Source organism: Suncus etruscus, chromosome 14 (genome assembly GCF_024139225.1).
Source record: "Suncus etruscus isolate mSunEtr1 chromosome 14, mSunEtr1.pri.cur, whole genome shotgun sequence".
NCBI classification, from domain to species: domain Eukaryota; kingdom Metazoa; phylum Chordata; class Mammalia; order Eulipotyphla; family Soricidae; genus Suncus; species Suncus etruscus.
The window spans coordinates 39,630,811-39,650,758 of NC_064861.1; the positions used below are offsets into that span (position 1 = coordinate 39,630,811).

The 19,948-nt window shown below is 54.5% G+C and overlaps 1 protein-coding gene across 1 annotated transcript; it reads left to right on the forward strand.

Moving 5' to 3' along the window:
- Positions 1 to 1,188: 1,188 nt before the first annotated feature.
- Positions 1,189 to 19,536, forward strand: TCF25 (transcription factor 25). Its single transcript, XM_049786248.1, has 18 exons — positions 1,189 to 1,471; positions 6,300 to 6,467; positions 6,880 to 6,954; positions 7,755 to 7,873; positions 8,357 to 8,422; positions 9,153 to 9,235; positions 10,514 to 10,644; positions 10,801 to 10,900; positions 11,180 to 11,273; positions 12,072 to 12,164; positions 12,303 to 12,408; positions 13,444 to 13,603; positions 15,652 to 15,739; positions 16,326 to 16,484; positions 16,567 to 16,657; positions 17,018 to 17,097; positions 19,014 to 19,086; positions 19,255 to 19,536. Exons 1-18 carry the CDS (start codon positions 1,280 to 1,282, stop codon positions 19,411 to 19,413), a joined length of 2,037 nt encoding a protein of 678 aa, XP_049642205.1. The 5' UTR covers positions 1,189 to 1,279; the 3' UTR covers positions 19,414 to 19,536.
- The last annotated feature ends 412 nt before the right edge of the window (positions 19,537 to 19,948 follow it).

The window sequence follows — 19,948 nt, forward strand, 5'->3', positions numbered from 1 at the left end:
CAAATCCCAGCATCCCATATGGTCCCCTGAGCCTGTCAGGAGTGATTTCTGAGTGCAGAGCCAAGAGTAAACCATTGAGCGCCATCGGGTGTAATAAACAAAAAACCAGGGGGCCGGAGAGATAGCATGGAGGTAGGACATTTGTCTTGCATGCAGGACAGCGGTTCGAATCCCGGCATCCATATGGTCCCCCGAGCCTGCCAGGAGCGATTTCTGAGCGTAGAGCCAAGAGTAACCCCGAGTGCTGCCGGGTGTGACCCAAAAACAAAACCAACCAAACAAACAAAAACTAACACTGGGGGCAGAGAGATAGCATGGAGGTAAATGCCTTGCATGTAGAAGGACGGTGGTTCGAATCCCGGCATCCCGTATGGTCCTAGAGCGGTGGTGGAAGCGGTAAGGCGTCTGCCTTGCCCGCGTTAGCGTAGGACGGACCGCGGTTCGATCCCCCGGCGTCCCATATGGTCCCCCAAGCCAGCAGCGATTTCTCAGCGCATTGCCGGGAGTAACCCCTGAGCGTCACCGGGTGTGGCCAGAAAGCAAACAAAAAAATCGGGGAGGAGCCGCACCCCTAGTACAGTGCTTTGCCCTACACGTGACTGACCCGGATTCACTCCGACACCCCATACCTGGGCACCCAGGGGTAATTGAGTGCACCGGTCGGCCTTACCTACTCCCCCAAAAAACATCACGGAGGCCAGGGAGTGGCCTGCGAGAGCCCTGACAGCTCATAGTGCCGAGAGCGACGAGCACGGAGCCCCCAAATCCCAAAAAGGGGACTCCAAGTCAGACTCTCGTCTTTATTGCAAAATCCTCCAGAGGTCCCGACCACAGAGGGGGGAGTGTTCGCCTAGGGAACTCCCAAACGCTAATGGTTTTCTACTAACTAGCAGTAGTTTTCTGGGTCCCTGCAGTAGCAGGTGACGGGGCGGCAGCAGCGCGCCCCAAGGCCACCCGCGCAGTTCTGGGAAAAGTATCACCTGGGAACAAGGTCGGGCCCCGAACCCCGCGCAGGCCACGCCCCCTGCGGGAGAGAAGGCGTCGACTCGGCCGGAGCGAAGGCTCAAATCGCGCGAGATCAATCGCGCGAGATCTCACCGGGTCGGGCCGCACCTTCTTTCACGCCTCCACGGGCGGGGAGGAGGAAGTTGCGGCGAGCGCAGCGCGCAGGCGCCGCACGCCCCCCTCGCGCCAGCGCGCCGCCAGTGCGCAGGCGCGCCGCCCCTCGCCTCGGCTCTTCCTTCTCCCGGTTGCCGGACGTCAGCGGCCGTTGGGTCCTATGTCGCGCCGGGCCCTCCGCAGGCTGAGGGGGGAACAGCGCGGCCAGGAGCCCCTCGGGCCCGGCGCCCTGCAGTTCGTCCTCCGTGATGACGACGAGGCGGAAGAAGACGGCTCCACACGGGAGCCCCCCGGCAGGCGCCGCCGCCCCTCGGGGAAGGACGGGGTCCGCGTCAACAACCGCTTCGAGCTGGTGGGTCCGGGCAAGGGGGCGACGAGAGGGGCGTGTGCCAGCCGGCCGTGACCTCACGGGGCGGGGACTAGGAGCTTGTGGGCGGGGCCTGTCGGGCGAGGTCGCGCTGAGGAGGCGGGGTCAGCCCTGGGCCCCCGCGATGGGCGTGGTTTGGACGGGCCCGGACAACCTAGCTGTCTTCTGGTGGGCGTGGCCAGCTAGACTTATGGGCGTGGTTTGGGGCGGGGTCACTGACTATCCTGAGCTGGGCGGGGCCTGACTGGCTTTCCTGGGGGTCTGGGGGTGGGTCCTTAGATTTCAGTATGGAGCACTAGGGGCTTACTAAGCTTCCTGGTTCACTCCTAACCTAAAACTTAGAGACCTGTTAGGATCTGGCCCCTTCTTCCTTCCTGGGGTCGGGGCACACCTGGCACTGTTTGCACCTCTGCTCTCCCTGTCCAGCTGTGCTCACCTCATTCCCAGTATCCTGTGTCCAGAGTGCAGATGGGAGAACAGCCCTCCTTAAACTTCCCCTTCAGTGTACACCTAGCTCAACGTAAAGTTGGCAAGTTAAGGGTCTGGAGCCATAGGACAGCAAGGATGGCGCTTTGCCTTGCATGCGGCCACCGCAGGTTTGACCCTGGTACCAGATGGATCGGTCACCTGGTTTTACCCCCCTACATCTACACCAGGAGTAATCCCTGAGCACAGAGCTGGAATAAGTCCTCAGTACAGAGCCATGAGTAAGTCCTGAACACCGCTACGTTTGGCCCCTATCACAAACAACAAAAATGAAGAAAAGATTTGTGAAACTTTTCACCCATTTGTGTTTGTTAACAATTGGCATGATGGGGCCGGGAAGGTGGCGCTAGAGGTAAGGTGTCTGCCTTGCAAGTGCTAGCATAGGACGGACTGCGGTTCCGCGTCCCATATGGTCCCCCCAAGCCAGGGGCGATTTCTGAGCGCATAGCCAGGAGTAACCCCTGAGCGTCAAACGGGTGTGGCCCAAAAAAAAAACAAAAAAACAAAAAAACAATTGGCATGAGAAGGATGGTTTGCAGTCTTGGACAGAATCCAGAGAGATGACTGGCCAGTTTAGGGCTGAAGTATAGCATGCAAACATGAGGTTAATTCTATGTTTATCTCCAATTTTCCATGATAAATAAAAAAGAAATGAAGGGGGCTGGAGTGATAGCACAGCAGTAGGGCCTTTGTCTTTTACACAGTTGGCCCTGATGGACCTGGGTTTGATCCCTAGCATTCCATATGGTTCCCAAACCTCCCAGGAGTGGTTTCTGAGTGCTGAGCCAGGAGTACCTTCGTTTTTGGGGTGTGGTCCAAAAACAAAACAAACAAACAAAAAAACAAGAAAAAAGAAATGAGAAGAAACAGGGTAGAGGGGAAGAAGTTCCTTCTAGTGTGAAACTGAGGAGGTGGAGTATTCAGTGTGAGAAGATGGGCTTCAAGGCTTATCCTTAAGGTGGTAGGTCAGAGGGGGCCATGCCCCAAAGCCTCATAATTGGCCCTTAACTTGCCAACTGTATTTTTATTCATTAAATTTTTGGCCACACCTGGCATTGCTCAGGTGTTACTCTTGGCTCTGCATTCAGGGATTATTCCTGGCAGTGCCCAGGGGACCATATGGGATACCGGGTATCTAACCCAGCCTACCACATGCAAGTCAATGCCCTATCTGCTGTACTATTGCTCTGGTCCCTATTTTAATTTTATTTTTGGTATTTGGGCCACACCAAGTGGTACTCAGACTTACTCTGTACTCAAGGATCACTTGTAACAGGCTCTGGGAACCATATGGTCAGTCTTGTGCAAGGGCTACTCCTGGCTCTTTGTCTAAGGGTCATTCCAGGTGTGCTCAGGGGACCCTAGGTGGTGCTTGGGATTGGCCTAAGCCGCTCATACAATTCCTGTCCTCTCTGCAACCATTTTTCATGAGCCCTTTATTGGGGACATATGGACCCTGAACAGCGAGCATAGTTGCTATGTCAGTTCCAAGGGAGGAGGCTGGTTTGTCCTCTGTGAAAATGGAGTGGTGGCATCTACAAAGCACATTTAGGGCCTCAGGCTAAACTTGCTGTACTTGATGTTTGTCTTTGAAGAAGAAGGAGGACGAAGAAACAGGTGAGGAGGTTGAGGTTTTTTTTCTTTGTTTTGGGGCCACACCCAGCAGAGCTCAAGGTTGATTCTTGGCTCTGCCTTGCATGCAGAAGGATGGTGGTTTGCATCCGGCCATCCCATATGGTCCCCGAGCCTGCCGGGGGCGATTTCTGAGCATAGAGCCAGGACTAGCCCCTGAGTGCTGCCAGCTGTGACCCCAAAACAAAAACAAAAACAAAAAAAAGAAATCGCTCCTGGCTTAAGGGGCCATATGGGACACTGGGGGAGCGAACTACGGTTCACCCTTAGGTTCCACGGTCCACCCTAGGTTTGCGCATGCAAGGCATATGCCCTACTGCTTGCACTATCACTCCAGCCCCTTTTTTTTTTGAGCCAGGCCTTCAATGCTAGGGGCTGTCCCAGGTTCTGAGGGGCCTAGTTGCTCAGGGTCCAAATAGTGTCTGGCGTGTGGGGCTTGTGCCCATTGTACTTACTGGCACTGGGAGAGATTTTTGTTTTGTTTTGCTCTGCTTTCTGTGCCACACCCAGCAATGCTCATGGCTGACTTCTGGCTCTGTGCTCAGGGAGCACTCCTGGTGGAGCTCAGAGAACCCCATGTGAGGCCAGGCCTTGAACTATGTCAGGTGTGTGTGAGGCAAATGCTTTCCTGCTGTACTGTCCCTCAGCCCCTTCAAAAGAAATGGGAATGAAAGCAGCATGATAGAACGTGTAGGTGTAAGTAAATTAAATTCGTGATTAGAGAGAACATTATACTCTCAGATCCTATGTCAGGAACACTTGGCTCCGAGTTCAAAACCAAGGTCACCAAATGTTTGTGTATAGAGGATAGGAGTGCGAGGCTGTAATAGCACCGGAGAATAGAGTCTGATGGAGCGTGTTAGCCTGGTGCTGGGAATGTAGGATGTAATAGCATCAGAACTAGAACTGTCAGTGTTACTGTAAACATTAACACACACACACACACACCCATATATATGTTCTTTTTTGTTTGTTTGTTTTTGTTTTTGGGCCACACCCGGCATTGCTCAGGGATGACTCCTGGCTGTCTGCTCAGAAATAGCTCCTGGCAGGCACGGGGGACCACATGAGACACCGGGATTCAAACCAACCACCTTTGGTCCTGAATCGTCTGCTTGCAAGGCAAACACCGCTGTGCTATCCATCCGGGCCCGGACCCATATATATGTATAACCATATGCACATATCCCCACACTTGTGCACTCCCTTCCATACACGTATGCTCACACATATACACAACATATATGCACACCCACGTACCCAAACACATATACACATATATGCACACATCTCTATACACCTTTTGTGTGTGTGTGTGTGTGGTTTTTGGGTCACACCCGGCAGTGCTCAGGGGTTACTCCTGGCTCCAGGCTCAGAAATTGCTCCTGGCAGGCACAGGGGACCATATGGGATGCCGGGATTCGAACTGATGACCTTAAACGCCTTACCTCCATGCTATCTCTCCGGCCCCTATACACACCTTTATGCACAGGCATACACATACCCATATGTGCATAAACATACGTATGCAGGTATCTGTACTCACAAACCTGATGCTATATTAGAAAAGGAGGATGCAACATCTTTTTTTTTGGTTTTTGGGTCACACCCTGCTGCGCTCAGGGGCTACTCCTGGCTCTAGCTCAGAAATCGCTCCTGGCAGGCTCGGGGGACCAAATGGGATGCCAGGATTTGAACCACCGTCCTTCTGCATGCAAGGCAGACACCCTACCTCCGTGCTATCTCTCTGGCCCCAGGATGTAACAACTTTAATAACTAGCTGAAGGGCCAAAGAGGTAAATGTTAAGTCATTTGCTTTGTACTTATCTGATTCCAGTTTTATTCTCATGATACCCCTAGATACCATTTGGACTGACCCTTTAACAAATAACACCAGGGAGTATTGCCCCCCAAATATCCCCTAAAATTCTGCCTTGAAATAGCGGAAAAGGTCAGTTAAATGACATTTATGTATTTAGATGGTCAGAATGCACAGTGGCTGAGCACATATGGGGTTTTGCACACAGGAGCTGGGTTCAGTTCATGGCACTGCATGATACCCCAGGAACCTACAGGTGTGACCCTAAAACCAAACATAACCAGTGTGTGTGAGAGAGAAATTAACACAGATAAAGTTAATTGACCATGAGGCTGGAGTGATAGTACAGAAGGCCAGGGCATTTGTCATTCATGCGGCTGACCCCAGTTTAGTCTGTGGTAGTCCTCTGAACCAACCAGAAGTGATCCTTGAGCACAGAACCAGCAGTTAACTCTGAGCATCACTGGGCATGTCCCAAACACACTCTCTCCTTGCCCCCCAAAAAAGAACTGATGAAATGATGTCTAGAAAGCTGGTGAGGTGGATGATCATGTCTGTGTGTGGCGATTTGTGTTTTTGTGTGTGTGTTTGTATGTGTGCAGTTTTGTTTTGTTTTAGGCCACACCCAGCAGTGCTCAGGACTGTCTCTTGGCTCTGCTCTCAGGGATCATTCCTGGTGGGGATCAGGAATGCTGATTCTTGGAGTGCTGCAGCTGCTGCCCTGTTTGTACAGCAAACAATTGTGGTCCTTCCTGCCACAACCTCTAAATGACCTTGAACTCATCCCCACCCTCCTCCCCCGCTCCGAGCCTCACTCTGTCTCTGTTCCAGGACAGAACGACCCCGGACACCCCGATCTCTCCCACTGATTTGCAGATAGATGTTGAGGACCTGGAGGAGGGCCCTGTGGTGAATGGGGAGAGGCCCGACTGTCTGCTGGTCAGCACCCCCGTGGTGTCAGGCAGCAAGAGGAGGGCCCAGAGCAGCAGCACCGAGCCCACGAACGACGGAGGCACTTCTGGCAAGACTGCAGCTATTGAGCAGGTGGGACCACATCAGAGCCTTATGGTGCTCCCCTCTCCCCTCTACTTTGCTGCATTCCCCTGGAGCTTCATTCTTGTCTGGAGTTCTCCAGATGTGGTGAAAGGTGTTCATCTGCAGGGTCCCTGCCCTGTGCTGGTCCTGGGTGAGCAATCCACTGCACAGTGTGGCACGGAAGAGAGTCTCTGGGTCAGCAGCCTCAGAGCCTCTGGAGATTCCCTGAGGAAGGAGGGCTGGGGAGGGACCAGAAATGCTGGGCAGGGCCGAGCCCTTGTTTAGATCTGGAGGTTGGGCTGTGTCTGGCTGCTTGTCTGTGACCAGTGTGAATGCTCCCACACCCTGCAGCTGGCTGCCCTGCTCTTGCTGCATTTACTGGTCTCTGACCTGCCGACTTAAAATGTGCTTTTTTGTTAAGTCTAATACCAGTAGCAAGCTCCGAAAGAAGAAAAAGAAACAGAAAAATAAGAAGAACTCTGTGGGGGAAAGTTGGGTGAGTACGTTTGCATTGGCCTGGGCTGTTTTCTGCCCCTGCTCCATTACGGGCTCAGCGTGGGGTTTGGTTTGGTGCTCTGGTACCTTCCACTGAACTCTGACTTGGAAAGCTATAGTTCGTTCGTTCGTTCGTTCGTTCCTTCCTTCCTTCCTTCCTTCCTTCCTTCCTTCCTTCCTTCCTTCCTCCCTCCCTCCCTCCCTCCCTCCTCCCTCCTTTCCTTGTTTTGGGGCCTCACTCGGCGATGCTCAGGGGTTACTCCAGACTTTGTGTTCAGGAATCGCTCTTGGCAGGCTTGGAGACCATATGGGATGCCAGAGACCGAACATAAGATCGAAACTGGGTTGGCCATGTGCAAGGCAAATGCTCTACCACTGTGCTATCGCAATGGCCACCCAAAACAACGGTTTCTTACCATATGTTGCTCCTGTGTTTTTTCATCCTCAGACTCGTTTCCTGCAGCCCCACAGAATGGGTTCCTGCATTGGGGTGGGAGGTGTCCTAGGGCCAAAGTCTCCCTTTGCCCTTGTCGCTTTGGCCCCTGTTGTAGCTCAGGCACCATCACAGTCTCTGCAGATGAGGCTTACTGCCTGGTACTTCGGCCTTGCTCATCTGCCTGTTGCTCCCTCCACAGTGATTTTTTCCTGAATGTGTGTTCCCTGCCTGGTGTTCACAGTGTGCCCCTCTCAGAAGTGAACATACCACAACATTATTATCAAAAAAAAATTAAAAGATTATCATCGCCACAATGCTACAGTGTCGCTGATGTGGCCATGTCGATGCACTGTTTGGAATCTTAGGAAAATGGGCTGGAGGACATTGATCGCATCTTGGAGAGGATCGAGGATAGCAGCGGCCTGGTCCGGCCTGGCCCGCCACCCCTGAGCACCAAGAAGCATGTCCTGCACGTGGAGCACAGGTACGCCCCCTCTGGGTTTTGTCAGATCCCGTGTTTGAGATCTTTGGAAGTGAAAAACAGGAAGATGAGGAGGGAAGGTGATGTATTGGCCTTTATTGGCAGACCCCTGAACTGTGAAAGGGAGCTGTTATCCTGGTGTGGATTCCAATCAATCTGCGCCCTTCACAGATACTGTTTTTGTTGTCAGCGGGGAAAGTGACAGGCCACACGTACACCCTGCAGGTGTCCTGGGTGGTGATGGGGTTGTAGGCAGGTGGCTCACTCCAAAAGGGTCCGGCCTCCTCCCCCTTGTTTGGGATCCTGGGAGCCTAGCCTCTGATGGCAGCGCCCACCCAGCAGGTGCCGCTCCCAAAACGCCAGGGCAGCTGTAGGGCCACATCAGAGCCTCTGCTTGCTGGATCTCTTTCTCTCGGGAAAACGGCTCAGAATCATCAAGAAACAACTCAACCTTTGTTTCTTCTTGTGAAACTTTTGGTTCTCTAGACACTTGAACCCAGATACAGAGCTGAAGAGGTATTTCGGGGCTCGGGCAGTCCTCGGGGAGCAGAGGTGAGTCCTCCCCTCCTTACCACCATGTCCTGGTGGCTATGAGTTCCAAAGGGTTGCTTCGGCCCATGCCCACCCTTATCTGGTCTCTAGTGCACTATCTCCTGTTGTGGTTCCAAAAGTGCCCAAGGTCCCAGCTTTAAGATCTGAGCAGGCTCATCCTTGCTTCACAGTCAGCTCAGGCTCACTTTTGGCTCTCTGCGTGGGGTTCACTCCTGGCTCTGTGCTCAGGGATCATTCTTAGCTCTGTGCTCAAAGGCTCATTCCCAGCTCTGTGTTCGGGGCTCACTTCTGGCTTTGTGCTCAGGATCACTCCTGACTCTGCTCAAGACTCACTCCTGTTCTTCTCGAGGATCACTCTTGGCTTTCTACTTGAGGTCACTCCTAGTGAGCTTGGGGACCCAATGGAGTACCGAGTTGGCATCTTCCCATTCTCTCTCTCCAACCCTGTGTGTCACTTTTTAACAAAAGCTTGTTACTCTCTCGAAGTCCAACACAGGAACCTCTCTCCTCTGTGGGCCAGTCCTAGGCACAGCAGCTTGTGCTCATCTGGGTGGTTCTCACCCTTTCCCAACCCATTGCTAATGATGAAGAGGCAATCTTTCCTTCCCATCTCGTGTTTTCTGGCACTGAGTCACTGTTTGCCTTTGGGTATGCCCCAGCTCTGCTGTGCCTATACTTGTCGCTCAGCAGTGAGTGGAGGACACAGCGGTATTTGGCCTCCTCTCTGCAGGCCACGGCAGAGGCAGCGCGTGTACCCCAGGTGTACATGGCTGACAACGCCCAAGAGCACGTGGCCCCGGTACAGCAAACCAGGTGAGCACTGTGTTGTGTTGAGGTGGCAGAGTCCCTCTTCTCCCACATAGGGTACCACTGGGATACAGAGATCCCATGTCTGGTCCAGCCTCATATTTCTCTGGCCCTGTTTTTTTTTTTTTTTTTTTTTTTTTTGGTTTTTGGGCCACACCCTGTGACGCTCAGGGGTTACTCCTGGCTATGCGCTCAGAAGTTGCTCCTGGCTTCTTGGGGGACCATATGGGGCGCCGGGGGATCGAACCGCGGTCCGTCCTAGGCTAGCGCAGGCAAGGCAGGCACCTTACCTCCAGCGCCACCGCCCGGCCCCCATCTGGCCCTGTTTTTATACCTCTTCTTTGCTCGTGCTTTTCCCTCTTGGAACTGCTCTGCAGGAGCAGCCAACTCACACTTAAGTGTGAAACTGTTTCATTACAAATTTGTAAATAATCATTTTTTTTTTTTTTGGCTTTTTTTTTTTTGGGCCACACCCGGTAACGCTCAGGGGTTACTCCTGGCTATGTGCTCAGAAGTTGCTCCTGGCTTGGGGGACCATATGGGACACCGGGGGATCGAACCGCGGTCCGTCCAAGGCTAGCGCAGGCAAGGCAGGCACCTTACCTTTAGCGCCACCGCCCGGCCCCAAATATAAAAGTGGTGACAGCACAGGAAGATTGAAGGAGATTTGGTGTGTGTGTGCAGAGGAACATTGACTAGCAGTCCTTGATTTCAGGGGCCAGATGTGGGACAGGGAGCCCCTACCCTCCCACCAATGTGCAGGAATCCTGCAGCCCTGCCCATTCTGGGTTCAGTTAGGGAGATTTGCACCAGCCATGCCCTCAGGAATATCTGCCTGTCATCCTCAACCACACCAGTAATGCTTGCCTTGTGTCTTCTCCCATTTGTTTATTGGAGTCACTCCTAGCTGTACTTGGGGGACTGCAAAGCGTTAAGGATAGAAGGGGGGACCCTGTGCAAGGCAGGTACTTTAACCTCTATGATGCATCACTCTCCCAGCCCAAGCAGACACCCCTGTAGTCACAGGCTGGTTGGATCTGTTGGCTCTGTGGTCATAGTGAAGCCTGGGGTGTCCTGATGGTTCTTGTGACACTGTCAGATAGAGACTGAGTTCTACAGTTTTCCCCTAAGAACGTGGCCACCCCCAGAGTAGGGTACAGGGAGCAGTGAGGAGTCAGTAGGGAAAGGTCAGGGCTCCATATACTGCTTGCCTGGAAGAGAGTGGGAGGATGAAATGCAGGCATCCAGGCTGTGGTCAGGCTCATTTGCTACCACCCTTTATAGGCTTGTCCATGCGGCTGCTGGAGACTAAGAAAGGCCTGTCGTCCTTTGCGTTCGAGCACAGCGAGGAGTATCAGCACACGCAGTACAAGTTCCTGGCTGCTGTGGATTCCATGGAGCCCAACAACATCGTGGTGTGTCTCTTGAGGGGAGCGTCAGGGTCACCTTTGAGCAATCAGGGAGGGGTTAGGCAGGCCCTGTCCATGTACCCAAGGGATGACTGGCAGGCCGGGGCTGCTGTGTATGCCTGGGGGCTCATGCAGCCTCCTTAGCGTTGCCCATACCCCCAGGTGCTGCTGCAGACGAGCCCCTACCACGTAGACTCGCTCTTACAGCTGAGCGATGCCTGCCGCTTCCAGGAAGACCAGGAGATGGCACGAGACCTCGTGGGTAGGAGACTAGCCTGGCCCTGTAGCCCCTCTCAGGTGGCCCAGAGCTTTCCAGGGCTGCCCCTGCTTGTCAGCCCGTTATTCCTTTTCAACTGACCCTGTCTAAGGGTGAGCACCCACTCTGAGTTCCATGCAAGCTGGTGAGCAGGAAGCTGGCTGTGCAGGCCCGATTGAGGGCAGGCGCATCTATGCACAACAGACAGAGCCTCTGTAGGGGCAGCTGCAAAATGGTACCTCAACCAGGGGCTGCCACTGACCCACCCTGCTGCCCTGTCTGCAGAGCGAGCACTGTACAGCATGGAGTGTGCCCTGCACCCTCTCTTCAGCCTGACTAGTGGAACCTGCCGGCTGGATTACCGCAGACCTGAGAACAGGTGAGCTAATTTTCTGGTTGAGCTCTGAGGCTCACCCCTGCCCTTGCTTCTCCTCCCATCCATGGTTTCCTGGTGAGAAGGGAGTGTGTCCCCTAATCCTACTTCATCCCCCTACTTAGCTCCAGATGTCTGCCTCTCTGGGAACGGACCCCTCAGCTCCTGCATATGCAGGTCTGGGTTTTCTCTCCCGCTTGTGTGGTGTCTGTTTTGTCTCCAGTTAAGGAGATTTTGGTTTTGTTTTTTTTGGGGGGTGTCATATCTGGTAGTTCTTAGGGGACAATGCAGTACTATAGAATGAGCCAGGATCAGTGGTAGGTAATGAGGAGGCATCTTCCCATCCTGGTTCTCTCTTGGACCCTCCCATTCCAATTCAGGATTTCAGTTCTTCAGCACAAGTTGAGACAACACCTTTTCGGTCATAGCTAATGCTAGACAACACCATTTTGGTCTTAGCTAATGCTGACAGTTCACTCTGCTGATTTGAGTCAAGACTTTCAGTTGCTGCCAGCAGGCACTGAGGTAGGAGTTGAGGCTACAGTTGAAGTTACAGGAGACACTTTCTTGGTTTCTTCCTTTATGCAGCAAAACGTAAACACACAGTAGAAAGCTCCAAGTACTGACGAGTGTAGTTGTCTCTTACCCACATGTAACCAGCAGCAGCACCAAGCAGCACCTCACTTCCCTGCAGACACACATGGGAGCACTGTTAGCAGTTGGCCCAGAGAGAGCAGCCAGCAGGAAAGGAGGCCCGGGTGCCCCATAGTTCCTCACACTCATGCAGAACTATCTTGGTCCTAGGAGCTTCTACCTGGCTCTCTACAAGCAGATGAGCTTCCTGGAGAAACGAGGTTGTCCCCGCACAGCGCTGGAGTACTGCAAGCTCATCCTGAGGTGTGTCCACATGCCTGTGTCTATATCTTACCCACCGCCCTGGGGCCCCAGCCTGCAGGTGTCCACTCCCACCCTGGACCCCTTGCTTGCCCTTGTCCACTGCCCACTCAGGCTTGTCTCTCCTCTCCTGCTCTGAAGCTTGGAGCCTGACGAAGATCCCCTGTGCATGCTCCTGCTGGTGGACCACCTGGCCTTGCGGGCTCGCAACTATGAGTACCTTATCCAACTCTTCCAGGAGTGGGAGGTGAGTGGGGGTCCTGGACTGGGAGGGTAGGGGGTACAGGGGGGCTCGTGCCCTCTTGGTGACTCCTAGTCCCAACATCCTGCAGTAGCTGTGTGCCCGCAGCCTTTTGGGAGTGGCAGGTGGTGCTGACTCACCTGAGGCTGTGGCTGCAGGGATATCTCCACTGACACAAATGCTCCTTCAGGTGCAGAGGGGTCCTCTAAAGCGGGGCCCCAATGAGTCTTTCCCCATTTTTCTGAATGCTGAGAACACACATAGGTGATCTGTGAAAAATGAACTGAATGGTGTGGAATTGTGACAGGGCAGAGTCAGCTGAGAAATACCCTCTGGGAATCCCATCCACAGAGACAATTCCCAGGAGGTGCTTGGGCAGTCCCTGTGGGGCTGAGAAGGGCAGAGCACGTGGGCTGTGATTGGATGACTTAGCAGGACTCGTAGGCTGGTGTGTCTCTGGAAGAGTTGGGGAGGTCCTTGAAGCACTCGTCATGTCTGTGCTGATGAGGGCATGTGGAGCCCCACCTTCCTCTCCTCGCACTGATTCCTTCTGCACACAGACTTTGGCCTTATTTTGTTTGATTTTTCTTTGGGGGTCATACCTAGTGGTGCTCAGGGCTGTCTCCTGGCTCTGCACTCACTCACTCTACTTCTGGTGATCAGGGAACTATTTGGACTGACTCTGGGTCACACCTTAGGCAAGGTCAGTGCCTTGTCTGCTGTACTGTGCTCCAGGCCCCATATTTTTTTTTTTTTTTTTTTTTTTGGTTTTTGGGCCACACCCTGTGACGCTCAGGGGTTACTCCTGGCTATGCGCTCAGAAGTTGCTCCTGGCTTCTTGGGGGACCATATGGGACGCCGGGGGATCGAACCGCGGTCCGTCCTAGGCTAGCGCAGGCAAGGCAGGCACCTTACCTCCAGCGCCACCGCCCGGCCCCCAGGCCCCATATTTTTAATGTCTTTTCTGGTCAGAGAAATGACTTCAGGCAGGTGGCACTCAGGCCTGGGAGCCCCAGACTAGTCCTGTGTCCTTCTACGCAGGCCCATCGGAACCTGTCCCAGCTCCCCAATTTCGCCTTCTCTGTGCCCTTGGCCTACTTCCTGCTGAGTCAGCAAGCAGACATCCCAGAGGAGGAGCGGAGCTCAGCTCGGGACCAGGCTTCCCTGCTGATCCGACAGGCACTCGTCATGTTCCCTGGAGGTGGGTGAGCACTGCCTGGGTCCCTGCGCAGAGCCTGTACCCTGCGCCTGGGATAAACCCTGTGGTTTGGAGGCGCTGCCCCAGTTGAATCCCAGTTGAACCCCAGTAGGCACTCAGTTGCTGCATGGGCAGTTTGAGGTCCACGTGGCAGTCAGTGTTATGTCACTGGGCTCCGGGGCTGCTTCTGGCTAGTGGTGCCAATTTGGCCTGAAGACATGCATTTCCTCTGGAGAGAGAGACAGGTGGAGAAGCACCAGGGCAGCCCCTGGATTGTGCATTGCTACCTTAAATCCATTTCCTGTGGGCTGCAGATCTGAGGAGCCTTTCCCCTGTTGTCATGGGGTCTTTTGCCCTACATTAAGTGACGGCTATATAAGGGGTCCGCCTCTTTAAGAAAGAGGAGATCCAGCTCTGTCATTGATCTTAAGAGCTGCACCAACTGCTAGTGGTCATAGAGACCTATAAAAGCCCCTCCCTGAGGAGGCTGAGAGAGGTTTTGGAGCTATTAGTTCTGGCAGTTGAAGGAGCAGTTTGGACTGCACAGACAGTTTCCATTCCTGGCCAGGATTTTTTTCTCCCTGATTTCAGCTGTTACTGAAAGGTTGGTAGTTTGTGCCCACCCAGGGAAGCCAAAACAGTGACTCAGACTGCTGTCCTAGTGTCCTGGGGAAAAAAGAGAGAGAAGAGAGGGGTAGAAACAATGTACCTGAGGCCGGGAAGGTGGCGCTAGAGGTAAGGTGTCTGCCTTGCAAGCGCTAGCGTAGGATGGACAGCAGTTCGATCCCCCAGCGTCCCATATGATCCCCCCAAGCCAGGGGTGATTTCTGAGCGCATAGCCAGGAGTAACCCCTGAGTGTCAAATGGGTGTGGCCCAAAAACCAAGGAAAAAAAAAGAAACAATGTACCAATTTATTCCCTTTCTGAAGTCTGCCACTTCCTGGGGGGAGAGTGAGGGGGGAGTGCTTCTGAGAGAGAAAGGGAGGAAGGGAGAGAGGGGATGGAGGGAAGGAGGGAGGAAGGAGAGAGAGAGGAGAGAGGAGGGAGGGAGGGAGGGAGGAAGGAAGGAAGGAAGGAAGGAAGGAAGGAAGGAAGGGAGGGAGGGAGGGAGGGAGGGAGGGAGGGAGGGAAAGAAGGAGGGAGGGAGGGAGGGGCCAAAGAGATAGTATGGAGGTAAAGCCCTGCATGCAGAAGGTTGGTGGTTCAAATCCCGGCATCCCATATGGTCCCCTGAGCTTGCCAGGAGCGATTTCTGAGCATGGAGCCAGGAGTAACCCCTGAGCACTGCTGGGTGTGACCCCCCTCCCCCCAAAAAAAGAAAGAAGGAAAGGAAGGAAGAAAAGAAAACGAGAATTTAATTTTCTGGCCAGAGAGGGTCAGGGGGAGACCTTTAAGTCTTGGCTTTGAGAGAGAGTAGAAAAGGGTAGAGCCTGGAGCAAAGCTTGCCAGCCTGCTACAATCCTTCCCCTACAGGCCTTCCCCTGCCCACTCTGGCTGGTAAATTACCTCTCTCTCAGACCCCCCACTTCCCTCACCCCTGCGTGGTCCAGGTCGTTGCTACAATAGGGGTCTGTTGCCTCTGTGCTCCCATGCATGTGGATCCTTCACCAGCAGCTGTGAGCTTCGTCAGGAGGGCAGAGACAGTGGAATGTGGCCAAGGAACTAGGGCTGGGGTGCATGGGATGTGAGATTCTGGGAGTGACAGCAAAGGCCAGAAAACTTGGGGTCTTCTCGGGGGTGCCAGACTCACCCATTCACACAATCTCCCCACCTTGGTGACTCGACTGCCCACTCAGGATGGCCTGGTGTGGGCATCCAGCCCAGGGAGAGGCTGCTCTCTGAAAGTCCTAGCAGTACTCAGGGTCCCTGAGTCTCAGTGTGGTTGGAGCATCCTCTTTCACTGGCATATGGACTGGTGGGTAGGCCATGCTGTGCTGCCCAGAGCGACTGCTTCCTCTCACCTGCCCGAGTGTCATACCAGAGACAAAGTTTTTTATTATTGGGCTCCTGGCCCCCAGCCCACGTGACAGCCTTTATTGCTCCCCCCACAGTGCTCATGCCATTGTTGGAGTACTGCAGTGTGCGACCTGACGGAGCCGTGGCCAACCACCGCTTCTTTGGACCTGAGGCCGAGATAAGGTAGAGGCTTTACGTGACCCTGGGTTCCCAGGCCAGAACCTGGCTGCAGTCCAGTATGTGGACTGCCCAGCCCCACTGTGGGGAAGGGCCTGCAGAGCTGGTGTGTGCTTCCCTGCAGGAAGCTCAGCTCAGCCCACACTGCTTGGTGCTCTTTTTTTTTTGGTTTTTTGGGCCATACCCGTTTGATGCTCAGGGATTACTCCTGGCTAAGTGCTCAGAAATTGCCCCTGGCTTGGGACCAAATGGGATGCCGGGGGATCGAACCGTGGTCCTTCCTTGGCTAGCGCTTGCAAGGCAGACACCTTACCTCTAGCATCACCTCACCGGCCCCTGCTTGGTGCTCTTGATCCTTGCCATTAGTTGTTTCTCTGGAGAATTAAGCACATAAGGAAGCTACTCTCTGGGACTCCGAGCAGCAGTGCTCAGGTCCCTGAGTCCATGCTACTGTGTCTGGGGGGAGGGGGGTGTCAGTGTGGCCCCTTTCCCTGCTGCCAGGCACACCCCAGGCACCCTCCTCACAGGTGCCAATGGCTGGTCCCTGGACTCCTGGACCTAATGTGAGCTTACCAGCCCTGCCCTTCCCCAGCCAGCCTCCTGCGCTGACCCAGCTGGTGAGCCTCTACCTCGGCCGGTCCCACTTTCTCTGGAAGGAGCCGGCTACTATGCACTGGCTGGAGGAGAATGTCCACACCGTGCTGCAGGCCGTGGATGCAGGGGACCCTGCTGTTGAGGCTTGTGAGAGCAGGTGAGGGGGTCCGGGGCCATGTGGGCTGTGCCATCCTGCACAGCCATACACTGACTAGCTGCCCCATTTCCCTGGGCACTAGGAGGAAGGTGCTCTACCAGCGTGCACCCAGAAACATCCACCGCCATGTGGTCCTCTCTGAGATCAAGGAAGCAGTGGCCACTCTGCCTCCGGTAAGGAACTGAGCTTAGGAGGGGCAACGTGTGTGGCCTTGGGGAGGGTCCTATATGGAGCCCTGAGTTCAGGTTCACTGTGGCTATAGGCAGAACCCCGCCTGCTGCTGCAGGTGACCTCAGGCCTGTGCAGTGACCCTGCGGCTAGGTTCTGCCATCCTCAGCCCCAGAGCAAGAGGCTGACGTGGGAGGAATCCTGGCAGGCCTGTGAGGAGCACGTGGTTTTCTACTGCCACCACTCTGCCCTGGCCGAGCCTGGCTACAGTCCTCAAAGGCGGTGTCCTTTTGGGGAGGGTTGTCCCACCCCACCAGCTCGTCCATGGGCAGTGTCTGAAATGCTTATTTTGTCCCTCTCTGAAGGACGTAACCACGCAGTCTGTGATGGGCTTTGACCCTCTGCCTCCTCTGGACTCCATCTACTCCTACGTCAGACCAGAGAGGTATTCAGACCATCCATCCTGCTCCTTGCTTAGTTGGTCAGTGTTCAGCCTGTGGGGGCTGCTCTCCCTCCAGACAGGAGCACTGTCCACCAAGGAGAGTCACCTGGGCCACGGTCTCCCCAGCACCTGCCAGAGATCAAACTCCGGACTTCACACTTGTGAGCACTCCAGCAGGATCTGTAGCAGATGCTGGAGCAGCAGAAGTGAGACCCCCTGCTCAAAGGGGGTGGAGGAAGTATGGTTGGCAAAGCAGAAACACAGATAGGAACACAGAATTTAGAAGTGTGAAGTCAGAGCTGTAGGGACTGGAGAGACAATGCAGACAGACTGGTTGGCTTGCTCATGCCAACCTAGATTTTATCCTGGGACCCCGTATGGCCCCCAGAGTACTGTCAGAAATGACCCCTGAGCACAGAGCCAAGAGTAAGTCCTGAGCACTGCTGGATTTTCCCCCTCCTCCCAAAACGTAAAGAAATCAACAGCAGGAGTTGAAGCAATAACACAGCAGTAGGGCGTTTGCCTTGTATGCAGCTGACCTGGGACGGACCCAGGTTCGATTTCTGGCATCCCATATGGTTCCCTGAGCCTTCCAGGAGCGATTTCCAAGTACAGAGTCAGGAGTAACCCCTGAGTACCATCGCATGTCGTCGGTCCCCTCCCCCCCCTCCAAAATAGCTGCAGCATGAAGCTACTAGGCTGGGGGAGATGTCTCAGGGACCGGGTGGTGTTTATGGGAAGCCTGGGTAGGGCTGGCACCACCAGGGAAAGCCCCTAAACAAAACAGGTATAAAATAGAATTGCAGTGAGAGGCCTCTAGGTGACTAGAATATAGGATAGTGGGAAGTCTATTTGCCTGCACCAGATTTGATCCACAGCACTCCTGATGGTCACCCAAGCTTGACCATGATGATTCTCAAACACAGAGCCAGGAGTAAGTCCTGAGAACACCGTTTCTAGGCTGCCGGGAAGCCGGGAAAATACCTTCGAGAGCTGAGCACATCCTTTGCACATGCAGCTTCAGTTAGTCCTAGCTCATGGGCCCTCAAGTATCACCCAGAAATGCCCGAGCCCCCAACAAGCAAAGCTCTATGGAGGAGTGTTCATGAAATGCTGCAGGAGGCGGTGCTCTGAGCAGTGAGGGGGCCTGGGCTTAGGGAGCATGGGGCAGCACTCCAGGCCATGTGCCAGGCCATCCTGCCACCCTTCTGTCCTATGTGGACAGCTTTCAGGTCCAAAGCCTACCCCAGGACACTGCCCACATGTTTGTCCAGTCTCCAGTCTGGAAAACTTCACTCCTCAGACTGGAGCCCAAGAATGTCCAGTGAAGTGTTTTGTGGACCCACTCACTTGGGTCCTTCAGGATGAGAATGATCCTTCCCATAGTGAGTTTAAGAGGCCACTGGTTGGTGCCCAGTGCTGCAGCCGCCTCTGTGGCTCGTCGGCATTAGGCTGTGGGTATGTGCCCTGGTAATGGCCCCAGTTAGCTCTTGCAGCTCTGTGGTTTCAGAGCCCTGGATCGATGGCTATGGCTAAGCTATGGCCAAGAGTGTGCCAACCTGTCGTCCAACTACAGCAGCAGAAAGGGAAGCAGAATGGACACAGGAGGTGGCTGCAGTGCCGAGTTAAGGCTTCCCCTACACGGCCCCTGCAGGGCCTGAGTGGAGCTGGGCTAGAGCCTCATGGTTCCCCTCAGATGCTCCAGGCTACCTGCCCTAAAGTCAGCTCTGTCTGATGTGCTTCTGCTCCTATCTAAGAGCAGGAGAGCTATGGAAGCAAACCACAGTGTCTGTGCCTTGGGCTCCCCACAGCCCACCCCACATTCCTCGGGCTCTCTTGGGAACTTCCCTTGGTTTTCATGGGGCTTCACATGACAGGGCAGCTCAGCTCCTGTCTCCACCCTGGGCGTTCTCTTCCAGGCTGAGCCCCGTGAGTCACGGGAACACAATTGCCCTCTTCTTCCGATCACTGTTGCCGAATTACACTGCAGAGGTAAGTCGTGTGGCACTGCCAGCCACTGGCACTGTGGCCTGCCAGAGACCTCCCCGCTGAGCTTGGGGTGGGGGTGTTAGCTCTTCTGGAAAGAGGTATGGGTTCTTGGGCCTGGGCAGAGGCTGCCCCAGACCCTGGCAGCCCCCCTTACAGCTCTTGTTGCTTCAGGGAGAGAGGCCAGAGGATGCGGGGGCTGGGGGCCCGGACCTCAACCACGGCTTGAACAGGCTGATGCTGGCCTTGCGGGACATGATGGCCAACTTCCACTTCCAGGACCCTGAAGCACCGCACGAGGACCACCCCGAGGGGGACGGGGAGTGGGACTGAGGGACCAAGCCCCAACCTGTATAATTATGTTCCTGATTTTTGTTCTGGTCGGAATTGACCAGTTCTCTGCAGTGGAGGTGGACTGTGCTTGGCCTCTGCCCCCATAAATGTGGATGGGTCAGACTCCAATGGCTTCTTTCCTGGCTGGGGGGGGGCAGCACACCCATCCAGGTAGTCACTGACTCTTGCCTTCATGGAATGACCACTGTATTGTGAAAATTGGGTGCCTGGTTGGCTTAACTGGGCATCTGACAGCCCTGTGCGAGATTCAGGAGAAGTTTGCCCAACAGACAGATGTAAGCCAAGGGCTTACATTGGATCCTCACATCTGCCCTGGGCCTTGGTCTTCCTTCAAGGAAGGATCCAGGAGTCCTATCCACTGGGCACTCCTCCCTCACCCCTAAACTGCAGAGGAGGGTGCGGAGAGGGAGGAGGCCATGATGCCCAGGGCAAGATAGGGCCCAGGCCTAGTCAGCTGAGGAGAAAGGTCCATCAGCATCCACCTGAGCCCTGGCCCTTTGGCCTGAAACCATGA